Source organism: Electrophorus electricus, chromosome 19, assembly GCF_041902795.1.
Source record: "Electrophorus electricus isolate QZ-2024a chromosome 19, ASM4190279v1, whole genome shotgun sequence".
Taxonomy (NCBI): domain Eukaryota; kingdom Metazoa; phylum Chordata; class Actinopteri; order Gymnotiformes; family Gymnotidae; genus Electrophorus; species Electrophorus electricus.
Window position 1 is genome coordinate 18,418,888 of NC_137515.1, and position 13,789 is coordinate 18,432,676.

At 39.8% G+C, this 13,789-nt stretch overlaps 1 protein-coding gene and 1 pseudogene across 1 annotated transcript; both read left to right on the forward strand.

The window, feature by feature from the left end:
- The first annotated feature begins 2,276 nt into the window (after window positions 1–2,276).
- On the forward strand, window positions 2,277–5,179 carry LOC118242844 (olfactory receptor 1468-like). The gene is made up of 2 exons (XM_081702113.1): window positions 2,277–2,381; window positions 2,591–5,179. Exon 2 carries the CDS (start codon window positions 2,651–2,653, stop codon window positions 3,644–3,646), a length of 996 nt encoding a protein of 331 aa, XP_081558239.1. The 5' UTR covers window positions 2,277–2,381; window positions 2,591–2,650; the 3' UTR covers window positions 3,647–5,179.
- Window positions 5,180–5,321: 142 nt separating this feature from the next.
- LOC145652386 (olfactory receptor 2AT4-like) lies at window positions 5,322–13,438 on the forward strand (annotated as a pseudogene).
- The last annotated feature ends 351 nt before the right edge of the window (window positions 13,439–13,789 follow it).

Consider the following 13,789-nt stretch of genomic DNA (forward strand, 5'->3'; position numbering starts at 1 on the left):
AAGTGAAATCACTATAAAGTATCTCTACTTCTCACCATGAGGCTCACATTTGAGGAGTGAAGGCACTGGCTGGAGGGAGCACAGCATCCTTTCACGGTGATCCCTGGTGACCACAAGAACCTGGAATACCTCCAGACAACAAAACGTTTGAACTCCAGGCAGGTTCGTTGGTCTCTCTTTTTCTCCTGGTTTGTTTTCCGGATTACCTTCAGACCAGAAGAGAAGAATGTGTGAGCAGACACGCAGTAGGCAGTACACTGCCGAGGTGCAATTCACCAATCAGGAGATAATGCTCTCTCCCTCCTGCTTCTTGGCAGCTGTACAGTGGGATCTGGACCACAACATCGAGGCAGCTAACCCCCATCCTCACTGCCCATCACATCGGTTATATGTTCCACCTAGATACTGCAGAGCTCTCATCAAATGGGCACACAACTCCACACAGGACACCACGGGTCAACATGCACAGCTCCACTATTTCCCAACATCCCTGGTCTCACATGGCCGTCGACTTCGTAACTGACCTTCCTGTCTCCGAGGGGAACACTGTCATCCTTGTTGCTGTGGATATGGTTCTCAAAAATGGTCCAGTTCATTGCCCTAAAAGCACTACCCACCGCTCTGGAAACAGTCGATCTGCTCTTTCACCACATTTTCAGACAGTTCGGGCTTCCCAAGGACATCGTGTCTGACAGGAGGGTTCAGTTCACATCACAGGTATGGCAAGAATTACAAGGAAAACTGAACTTCACTGTGAGCCTAACGTCCAGGTATCACCCCCAGGCTAACGGAGAGGCTGAGAGAGTCAATCAGGAGTTGGGCAAGTTCCTTCGCTTGTACTGTCAGCAGCACGCTGAGATATGGTGTACTTACCTCTCCTTGGCAGAATATGCCCAAAACTCTCTCTGCCATGCAAGGACAAGGCTTACTCCCTCTGAGTGCATCCTAGGTTACCAACCACCGTTATATCCCTAGAACCCTTCTACGTCAGACGAGCCCACTGTCCAGACATGCTGTCAGTGCAGCGAACAGGTGTTGGCAGAGATGCACCAGCATTTGCATTCTGTTATAGCGGCTTTGAAACAGAAGGCAGATAAGAGGCATGGAGAGACCCCACATTATAAGTCAGGTGACAAGGTATAGGTAGCTACAAAAGACTTCCGGGTGGGACCTGCAGGCAGGATGAGCGCAAAATATGCCGATCTGTACACACTACTTGGTCAGATTAACGAGGTCACATACAGGATAGGCTTGCCAGGGAGTTGCATGCATTGTCTACCTTCCATATGTCTTCCACGAGGGTGGAGGGTCCCCTTTCTGACGAGGAGGAGGCACCTGTCCCGGTCCCAATCACCCATTTACTGATCTCATTCACCTGTTCCTTGTTTCCACTGTCTCTATTTAAGCCCACAGGTGCTGCACGTTAGTGGACCTTTGAGCAGCATACTGCTCACCACAGCGCTAAGCCTACACACCAACTACTGTTGTTTTGTTTATCACTGCATCGCAGCTCAGCAGCCTGACTTATCTTATCCTCGTCTCTTCCTCTGTGCCACCACCGTCACCGTGTATATCACTTACAATGATTGCTTACTAATATTCTTGTTGTTCATCCTATAATACGAATATATTAGAATAATTCTGTGGTTATGTTAATATTGATGATACTAATAAATGTACGAATAAAAATGTTTTTAAAAAATCATAACTGCATGTTGCATAACTGCATCATTAATAAACACATTTAACTTTAAATAATCTTTTTTTAAAAATTCTAATTATCATACAGGGAAAATCTGATTTGAGTTATATCAGATAAAATGCTAGATACAGTCATTGTTAGATTTTGGTTTATTCCATGCTAAACTATTGCCTATGTAAAGCCAGACAAAATTGTTGTAATTAATAGTAGCTGAATGTAAAAATCTATTTTTAAAAAATGTATTGTGTTTAAATGACAACTGGTACCAGACTGACTGAGAAGATAAAGTACCTTTCTCACCCTTCTCTAGAATCTGTTGGAAAATTCTCAGCACTTCCTCAAATGTAAAAAAAAACAAAACACAAACATTGTATATCTAACAATGTTGCAAACTCCCTCATTCTCTTCTCTCATTTTCTTCATACACCAAAGTTTAGCCCCTTAGCCTATCAGAGGCAGGAATTACCTATGATGTCACAGTAGCTTGATAGACTGTATAATTTGTTGCCAGCTACAGAGGAAGGGTCCTCAACAAATCACTGCTGCTAAGGATGTGGCCTACCTAGCAGCATTCCTTTGACTGAGATACATATTATATGCACACATGATAATAGCACGGCTTAAGTATAAATGTGTTTGATCCTATCAGGTATACTGACATACTACTCTAGCTGCAGAGGTAAGGACATCAATCAACTGTGGATCACTGTCTCCATCTACTTATATCTAATATCCTCATGTTAATAGTGCTGCAATATTTAGATTATATTTTTGTTTTAATTTTAGCATTTTAAATATATTTCTATGATTTTGTCCTGATCTGCATTGGGGAAATTAATATAAGGTGCAGAATCAGTTTTAACTTATGCAGTTCATTGTTTCTTACAGGTTGGGTCTTTATAAATCTGTAAAACTTCTTATGTGATTTCTGTGGAGTCATCTCCTGTCATGAATGCAACACTCATTCCTCCTAACATGTTTTTCATCAGTGGATTTTACAATGTCCCACACACAATGTATTACTACATATTTCTGTCTTTTGTCTATGTTGTGACTGTTTTGGGTAATTCCGCTGTAATGTGTTCAATCTACTTGGCACGAAGTCTACACACAGCAAAGTATATAGCAGTCTTCAACTTGGCCTTCTCTGATCTGTGTGGGAGCTCAGCTCTCGTTCCAAAGATTCTGGATGCATTTCTATTTAACAACCAGTACATATCATATGGAGCTTGCTTAGCAAACATGTTTTTTGTTTATCTTTTTATGAACTTGCAGTCTCTTACTCTTTTAACTCTAGCCTATGATAGGGTAATCGCTATATGTTTTCCACTGAGGTACCATGTTATTGTCAACAAAATGGCAATGGCTATAATCATTGGTGTTAATTGGCTTTTTTCTGTAATTATTGTCACTCTCATTGTAGCCTTGATTACCAGACTGTCTTTCTGTAAATCTATTACTGTTAACAGCTATTTCTGTGATCATGGGCCTGTCTATATGTTATCCTGCAATGATAATTACATGAATTATGTAATGGCAATTATTTGTTTTTATGGACTGATATGCACCCCTGTAATAGTAATAATGATCTCATATGTTTGTATTGGCACTGCCTTGCTTAGGATCTCACAGTGGACTGAGCGAATCAAAGCCATGAAAACCTGCACATCCCACCTCCTGTTAGTGGCCATATTTTATCTTCCAATTTTAAGTACAAACTTAGCAGTTAAGATCTCATCCATAAGCCCAAATGACAGAATAATCAATTCCACTTTGACACAGACAATTCCACCTTTGTTAAATCCCATAATCTACACTCTAAAGACAAAGGAGTTCAAGCAAGCAATTAAAGTTCTCTGCAAACGAGCCAAATTGGTTGTGATGCATGGACTACCTCGGTCCAGTGGTCAGCTGTTGTTTCCCCTACAGGTCAGGCATGTTTAGTGTGAGGTAAAAATAATGTTAAGTCAGGTGAGGGGTAGAACAATTTATGATTTAAAAAGCACTTGGCCTTATTTATTTCAGAGAAGCTATACTTTAGACTAAGGTTTTGGCCTCATTAATTATTAAACTGGGTGTTGGTCTGTTTCTTAAAGCTGAAGATGGGTGAGAGTTAAATGAACAGACCCATGTGAAATGAATGAGAGTTAAATGAAAAGACCCATATTAGAGGTGTGAGAGTTAAATGAACAGACTTGTGTGAGATGAATGAGAGTTAAATGAAAAGACTTGTGAGATGGGTGAGAGTTAAATGAACAGGCCCATGTGAGATGTGTGAGTTAAATGAACAGACTTGTGTGAGATGAATGCATCACTGCAATAGAAATTCTGCAGAGGGTTTAGAACAATGAAAACATAATGGCATGACCCCAGCTGGCTGTTCAAAGAGAAGATAAGATTTTTAATTGTGTTAAACAGTTAAAAAGCTCACACTTTCAGAACCAGGTCACCAACACACAAATCAAAACACCATCCCATGTTCACCTGTATTTTGTGTCATGCTATTTTAGTATTTTATTTCATACTAACTAAATGTATCTTGTGTAAAGTGCCTCATACATTAAATTCAGTTTGATTCCTGCTTATTTGTATATGTATATATCGTAATGTTTTCTGACCAAAAAGATTTGAAATGTCTGAAATTACTCTACATGGCATCCATACATGCATAATTTTGACCATATATTTCATTATACCTTATCATATCTACAGGACAGCTAAGCAGTGTTTATATTTAAGTAGCATTTTCTATCTGACTCAATCAGTAACTGATGTCCTCAAATGAGAAACCATACAAGCTTGTAAAAAATATCCTTGTGAATTTTGAATTCTATTTGCCTACTTCAGGTAGCATGTTTGTAATTCAGGACAGTGGAGGACCAAAGGTTGTGTAGTTTCCATGGTGATAGTTCAGTGAAATATGTGAAATATGAACAGGTCCTCTTGATATGGATATCAATCATACAGAAGTTGATGAAGCATTGTGAAATTTTAAGTATATTTAAAAAAAAAAAAAAAATATATATATATATATATATATATATATATATATATATATATATATGTGTGTGTGTGTGTGTGTGTGTGTGTGTGTGTGTGTGTGTGTGTGTGTGTGTGTGTTTCATGCCATTTATGATATATTATGTCTTTGAAAACACTGACCTATTGACTAGAATTTAAAATTAAAGTTAAAGATTTAAACAATGCTGTTTTACACCATGTGCTTGAAACATGAAACTTGTTGTGTTTTAAAATGCTCTGTGTTCTGGGAAGTCTTTCCTGTGGGGCCATGACATTTCTTTGCTTCTCTCATGTCCATGCCCTGGTTTGACTCTGACACAGAGGAGAGAGCGTCTGCCCTCACAGCCATCTTGAAGCTACAGTCCTCAACAGCCACTGGGCTAGCTCTGGATGTCTTGTGGCCTTTGCTCTGAGATCCTGAACTTCACCAATACTCTCCCCATCTTGAAAAATAGCCTGTTCAAAAATAGAAAATAGATTAATCAAAAATAGATTAGAGATAACATGGGTCAAGAAGAGTTTGATGTACAATGGCCAGTGACACACAGACACACGGTGTTTACAAAGGAGAGAAATGATGATAGTTAACCCACCTGTTCTCTGGTCATATTATGAGCCAGAGCAGCAAGCATAGAGACATGGATCATCACTTCATTTCTGAAATGGTTCTCTTCAGAAGGTATTCAAACAATATGGAGAGGTACATCTGAACACATTTGAATTTAAAAAACAAAAAATAAGGTATGTGAGTCACATCCTGCCATACAAAATGCTGCCATATTACATTAAGGTGTAACTTTTTCTAATATTTGAACATACTTCTAGTGCTGTAGTGTGGGTGCAGGTCTTTCAAAAGCACCTTGTCTTTTACAGTCTTCATGAATGTTTTGTGGGCTTCTGATTATGGCTTTAACAAAAGCTTACTTCTCTGGCTCGCCCATCAAGGGCCTAAATGAGCACACCAGTGCCAGTGCCTGTCTCCTGGCCAGTCGTGTTGGTTGGCGCCATGGTGTATTACCAACACCCACTTCTCTTTCAACATCTCAGCATTACCCTCACAGCCTGTGCTCTCCACCACAAATTATTAATGGATAGAATACATGGTCTCACAAGCCTTTACATTCCTATATCTAACCTGCAGTGGCCAGTTTTTTAAACTCCTTTTGCCACGTGCCAGGGATCAAATTCATGTTTTTTTTCTGGACTGCAGACCCTCATTTCTTTAGGAATTTGTAGAGCTCTATCAGTTCCATGGTATTGGGGCTGGAAACTTTGGTGCAGTTTATAACCTTTTAGGCCACAACATCTTGACTCACAGTACTTGGCTAAGTAGCCTGGAGAGTCACATCAGCCATCTGCATTGAGAACGTGTTAGAGACACCTAAAGAATCCTAGTTTGAAAATCTTATATGGAGTTAATTTTACTACATGATTTTAGCCCCGATTTTCAAATCATCCACAGTTTTTGAAGTTCGCCGAGAAAAGCCCCAGATCAGAGGCAAATGTGTATTTGCTTAAGACTCAAAAATCAGCTCTCAATTGTTATGTGTGAACTGAAAAATATCAAGCAAGCTAAATATCTGGACCTGTTAGTGAGTCCAAATGTTTAGTGAAGAAGTGTCGGGACCCAGTACTGACTGGCAGCTAGTCTGGTAACAAGCTACAGCCAATGAGAGCATTAAGAGATGGTGTGAGTGGAAACTGAGGAGGAGCTGTACAACATCAACAAGCATGACTACAACAAAAGTTTTTTCCTCCTTTTTACACTGCAAATCAGCACACAAACAACTTGGATCGCTCTTTAGAGACAACACCAAAGGCATCTAGAATGAAAATGCATGCTGTCTTTATCCTTGGATCACCAACAATTGCAGACTTTTATAGACAAAAACATTGCCATGTGCTTTAAACCGTTTTGCCATGACGCAGAAAAATATGCAAGCTTGTAAAAAAGCTGATGCTTTGAGAGAACATATGTTTCAGTGAGCAAGGTTAGCCTAACTAATGCAAACACTGTGTCTGGAGGGTCCACACTTGGGCATCTGCTGCTCATCTGAGAAAGGCTTCTGCCTTATTGTGCTGGGAGCTCTCTTCTCTTTCCTCGTCCACTGCTGTTCTTAAGACTTTCCACGTTGGCACACACCCTCTTACTCCTCCTTGCCGCCGGTCCACCTGCTTTGTGCACTTGATGTGACAGAAACATGTCCGAGGGAGGGATCTGTTGGAAAAATGCACTTTTTTGAACGTGACTGAAAATGAAAAAAGACTGGATGGTGTACAGACCTCAATTTTTATTCATTAATCTACATGTTGCTGGTGTTTACTATGAAGGTTCTGAGGTAACAGAAGCAGCAAGAATGTGAAATCTAACACCTAGCAACATCAAATAAAAAACTAGACTAATTAGCTACTAATGGTATAACTGCTAATATCGGTAAGGCAAGTTGCTAATATCAGACCATTCAATTGAATGACATTTAGCTTGTTAGCTGTCAGTACTTTTGGCTAATTTACCAATTTTCAAGCTTCCAGTTCATATTATAACATTAGCAATAGCTAGGACTCATTTGCAGTATTTGCATGAAAATATATTACACCACAACCATTTATACTTGCTGGTGCCATTTGCTTCATGACATCCAGTGATGCTTTTGCAAACCTTAGCATTGCAATGTGGCAGTTGGAGTAGTACATGAGCCGTGTATCACTGGCATACAGGAGAAATTCATGCTGACGACGTCCTAATTTTTCGTTACTTTGGACAGAGTCAGTATATAGTATGCATTTTTCAAAAACAGTTCTTAACTTTCTGTTCAAATCACTGACAATCAGGTCAAGGCCTCCAGTTCACATCCTCCCTCTTATACCAAAACCAGAAAGAGGCTCTTTATGCTCCGAAATCCTGCACACAGCTGTTCTCCTTCCTCTCCCTGATATTCCAAGTGCAGTGAACATCGTCCACATTGACTGCGCTGGGAACCCTCTACACCCAACTCTGACTGGAACAAGACATGCTTGCCACCATTTCTCCTTATACTCCTGGATAAGGTCCTGCTATTTAGCAGTGGTTTTTTTTTTGTTGTTGTTGTTGTTTTTTCACACTCCTCTTCCCGTGGGACTGTCATTACCTTTTTTCGCCTGCTCTGACCAGATAACACTATCTTGCCGCAAAGCTGTTTCAATGATGGTGGCAACTGCAACTTTTTACCAAGTCCACCCTCAACTCCAACCCTTATGCCTTCTGAAGGATGTCTACTCTTTACCCTTCCTCCACACTTGGGCCTGACGTGTTTCGACAGCCTTTGAAAAGGATTAAGGGTTCATATCCAGTGACTTCAGGACCAGGATTATAAATGAGTTGCAAAACCTCAACCCATTTGTGCTAGACATTTCTATTGGCTGCCAGATTGTCTCTTTGTTGCCAGATATGTCTTGTGCGTTCTATAAACTGGGGGTGGCTTCTTTTCTCAGAATCAAAGAGCCCATATACACTTATAGATCCATCTAGTCCCCCTCCCTCCAGCTATTACATTTTGCTTTGCCTTTATCCTTGCTATGTTCACCCATTTCTAGAATTTTCTCCTGGACAAGAACAAAATAAATAAGTAGTACAGACCTGTCACACAAGTCATTTACAGCTGCCCTCCCCCCAAATAAAATAGAAGTTTTGTACTTTTATCTTACATTTTTGCTGTAAACGCAGTTTAAACTGTGTCACATCAGGTTCAGAAAATCCTTGTAATATCACGTGTTAATGATAGTTTTGAATTACCATATGCTATATGGTTAAACATATTTGGACAGCCATCCCAATTATTAAGTTCAGGTACTTTAGACAGACCTTTTGCTAATAGCGGTTTAATATCAAGCACACAGCCATGCAATCTCCATAGACATTGGCAGTAGAATGATTAATTGCTCTCTTAAGCAAAATTTAGGTTGACAAAATGCTGTCAAAAAATTGTTCCTTCAGCTCCCGAGGTAACTCTGTTTTCATTTCCATTGTCACTATCAGCACTGTCCTTAAGGTATTCCACAAATGGCAGGCATTACCAAGCAATGATTGTACAGCAAACCAACGTAGGATGGTTACATAGCTGTCCATGCGGTACATGGGGTTTCCTCTTCCACTGCCCCTTGCTGCTGTGCTCCAGGTGATCTTGTGAGATGTGTGGATAGAATGTGCTGTTAATCCCAACAGTGATTTTATGTCAATGCTTGCAATGAAGCTGAGAGACTCTGGTAGCCTCATATCCGTTACAACTGCAAATAGTTGTGGGAAAACTGCAGGGAACTGGAAATGAGACCAGCTGACTGTCGAAGATTCAGGAGGAACAAAGTGCATTCTGGACCAACGCTTTATCCTCTCCCTGATTGTTGAGGGTGCTTGAAAGCATGCCATTGCAGCATACATGTGTTCTTGAAAGTGCATGACCATGTACTCAGTGACGCCATGCAGGATGGACTGCAGGAGTTTGGGGTGCCAGGACTGCTAATGCAGGCAAGGTGTAGTTTCTGATGGAGGAATTGCTGCTATTTACACTAAACTCAGACCTGCTCCACACTGAGATGTATATGATCCATAACACTATGAAGCTGTGATCATGGCTTTACTTGTGGTCTGATGCCGCCCTCTGCTGCTCCTCAGGTTTTGTGTTGGCGCTCTCTCGTTTTCTCTCTCTCTCTCTCTCTCTCTCTCTCTCTCTCTCTCTCTCTCTCTCTCTCTCTCTCTCTCTCTCTCTCTCTCTCTCTCTCTCTCTCTCTCTCTCTCTCTCTCTCTCTCTCTCTCTCTCTCTCCTCTGTGAGTGTGTGAGGTCTATTGCTCCATGGCTGAGTTTCTGTTGCTCCTAGATGCTCCCATTTCAGAGTAATGCAGATACTCAGTCATGTTCACACATATTATGGGCCAGAAAGTGTGCATCTTGAAGCCACAGCAAATTATTTGCCAATGGCTTCTGTTTACGTTTTGGTTGGTTTATAGGTCTGTTTTAATTTATCGCCACACCCCACTCAGGTGGTTCATGTTTGCCTCATTCTCCACACCACCTGTGTTATGTTTTTATTCTTAATAAGCCTGTTCTGTTTCAGACACTATTTGTCAGTCACCAGTGTTACCTTTGCTTCTTATGTTCTAGTTAGCAGTCTCGTTTATACTCGTTTCAGTCTCATTTACACTCGTTGCATTAAATTCTTGGATGCTTGTGTTTGCTTCCTCCTTTTTTCCAACATGTTTTCAACCTTGACAATCTGGTGTGAAATTTGAATCACACTATATGAAGACTGAGCTAAAAATGAACTAAGCAAAAGTGATCAAATGGTTTTTCAAACCCTGACGACACTTAACAGTGCATATTTAATGGCCGTATCTTAGCCATAGATATGTTATTGAATTCTTTATACAATATTACAATTTAAAGAGGCATGTTGGTGTGAATTGGCCACAAGAAAACAGCACAGTGCTCAATACTGCTTTAATTTGGTGTAATAAGAATATTTTTTATAAATAAACAAATTTTAAAAACAATAAATTCGCTGTATTTGTCCACCACGTCATATTGGAATTCTCCACACAGACTGGTGGGTAATATTAACTAAGGACTGCTTTAATTGCAAAATGCAAACATTTGTAGAGGCTATATTTATATTTTATGTTTCACTTAAACAAAACCCTTGAATGTGTGCACCAGTAGAAACACACATAGATTACCTGAAATTTTAGATGTTTTGATTCAACAATGGCTTTGAACACTAAACTCTCTAATTATAATCATTCATTTCCCAAATATTTAATTTTGTATGTATTTTGATTACTATTGATTTTATTACTGATTTCATTATTCAGACCAATGCATAGTAGGGCATTAAAATAGGTATTCAAAAATGTAACTCAGGAAAGCAAGTAAAAATCTAACAGAATTCTAAGATATTGTTTATTCTGTTTATGGTAGTACAATAAGAATTTTCACCTATTTTAAAATTTTCCAGGATGTTGCTGAAAAGCCTGACTGTTGTCACAGAGTTTTTTATTGTGGGATTCCCTGGACTTCCATCTGAATTCTATAATCTCATGGGCACCTTTTTCTTTAGCATCTATGTGATTATAGAATTGGGGAATTCTATCTTGGAAGTGCTGTTTGCGATTGAACCACGACTTCACAAGCCTATGTATATTATCATGTTGAATCTGGCTCTATCTGATTTTGGATTTTGCACTGTGGCTCTACCTAAACTGATCTCTCGCTACTGGTTCAACAACAGATCTATCTCCTTCCAGCTCATCCACTATTTTGGCACACTGAACTCTCTGATCAAGATGATCATGGCTCTAGATCGATATCTGGCTATCTGCTTCCCACTCAGATACCCAGCACTGATGACCAACCAGACTATGAGGATCTTGGCAGCGTCCATTTGGGCCTCAGCAGTGATCTCTCCCCCCCATTTCTACATCTCTAACTGCCCAAATGCCTTTCTGTGGACCAAACCTGATAATTAACTGCTATTGTGACACAATTTCTATGAATAACTTAGCCTGTACAGACATAAGGGCTGCCTATCAAGTGCAACTCTCCCTGGCCATGTCCTATACCATCATCGTGGTGACTGTAATCACAAAGACCGATAATCAGGGCAGGCTGAAAGCCTTCCTTTCCTGTGCCTCCCAGGTGTGTATAATTAGCATCTACTACATTCCACGTCTCTTAGTGTATATTATGCCTTACATACCAAGTTTAAAGGTGAACATAGATTTTTAAAAATTGCTATAGCTATGTTTTATGGGCTGTTCCCTCCACTTATGAACCCACTCATATACTGCTTTAAGAGCACAGAGACTGGACAGATGCTTTTGAAATAGCATGTTCAAAAAACATCCACACTAATGAAATTGTTTCTCTTTCTAAGTAAGACAGGCTCTTGTAGTAGAGAGAATTGGGACTGGAAGTTTAATCATTAACTGCTATTGAGATTTGAAATCTTATCATTGGGTGCTACTGAAACGCCATGTGTATGAACAGTGGAGCCTGTGCAGATATCGGAGAGGACTATGAAGTGTAATTCCCCATGTTTGATCTTTTCATGCCCTTTTTATTTAGGACTTTCTCCTCCAGCATTGTGGAGGCTGTAGCCTAATCAGGATGGCCAATAACCATAAAAGCTTGGAAGCATTCTCTACCTGTACCTCACTCTTGTGTATAATGAAAAGGAATAAGATTCTGAAGTGTAATATTAGCTACTTAATGTGACTTATATCAGATCTAATTTAAATCTGACAACTGATCAGAGACTATGTTCTGTTCTATTCACTACAGCCACCATTAATGAGCCCTCTCATTAACAAGATGACTTATCTGTCAATATTTCTTTCTTAATGTATCAAATCTTCTACTGCTGACTTAAACTGATATTTATTTGCTTCAAATGCAATGCATTTAATCTTAAATCACTGAGCATTTTAGAAGGATAAAGTACCAATATTCCACGTTAAAAGACACCAAATTATGTTCATTATTAGATTATGCTTTTGTAATAGGCTGTAGCAAGCATTCTTTGTGAGCCTCCATACATTTAAGGAAAGTTGCATGTCAATGTCATTTTCACTGTATGACATTTTCACCACAAGATGGAGACAGGAGTACACAAATTACATTAGTGCACTTTCAATACCTGCCATTTCACTCGGGCAGTGCTAGATAAACTCAAAAACACAAATAAACACAAATTCAATCATCTTATAGTTATTGTTGTAATTGTTTTGCTTCAGGCTACACTCATTATGATGATGAAAATGTGTGAAATATCGAATGTAAGGTGGTTGGACAGAAATCAGAATATTGTCACCCTGTGTGTAATATCGATTACCATAGCAAGGGCTAATGAAGAAATGTTATTATACCAGCCTATTCATTATATTCATAATATACTCATAAAGCGATGACATATTAGCTGCAGGGCTTTATCTTTTGTGCATTTTTCCTTTTTCTTTCCCATTTTCCCATTTTTCCTAAACTGGTCGCCTATACACCCCCCCCCCCCCCCCCGACCCAAGACTAAAACATTGTTTGTATACTGTGTACAGGCTGGTTTTATATTATTCTTAATTAATTTGCACAAACCTGAACAAAGATGCAACAATATTGCTCTATTATGAATGAATGTATTTGGTGATTTTAATAAATTGCGTTAGTACAGGTGCACTATTTGACTACATTCCCCTATTCCCTTCTGTCTTGGGCTTCCAATGGGAACACCTGAGGTCAACCTAGTCCTGCCCCCTCCACACCTTGTAATTTTCAGTGAAACCTTCCCAGGCAGTAGGCCAGCCGCTCCGCCAAGGTTAACTGACTGATGATGACATTGTGCAAATTACGATTCTGTGTGTGTGTGTGTGTGTGTGTGTGTGTGTGTGTGTGTGTGTGTGTGGCCATCTGGTGCCATCCCCCAAAAGATGCTGCCCTGTACACACCTAACCCACACACACACACTTAAATCGCACACATATACACATACCTAAATCAGCCATTGCATACATACACATCTAAATCTGCTACTGTGTGCACACACACATATACACACACTCACCTAAATCCACCAATGCACATGCGCACACATACACACCTACCTAAATCTGCCATTGCATATGCACACACGTTCACAAGCGCACACACACACACACACACACACACACACACACACACACACACACACACACACACACACACACAGAGCTATATGCAGAGCTGCACTCTGCATATCTGGAGAAAATTAGTTTTCTTCTGTCTGATAAATACTTCACAGTGGTGTTTACACATAAGTACATTATAAAACAAAACCCAGCAGAAAACACAGATCAGCATCCAGCGTAAAAAAAAAGACCTGCAACAACAGACAAACTCAGCTTTCCTTTTACCCTGATCAGTTAATGCTGACATTCCTCAGGCTCATGCAGAAAAGGAAGGACGGGAACTTTATGGAGCTGTGATGAACTCAGAGGTACGGTCCATGTGAGGAATGTGCAAACAGCTCCAGTTAGGACAGGGATCTGAGGAAGACCAGGCTATATTCATT

Bases quoted from the DNA above. Each gene is read 5' to 3' on its own strand.
- LOC118242844 (XM_081702113.1), top strand. From the start codon at position 2,651: ATGAATGCAACACTCATTCCTCCTAACATGTTTTTCATCAGTGGATTT.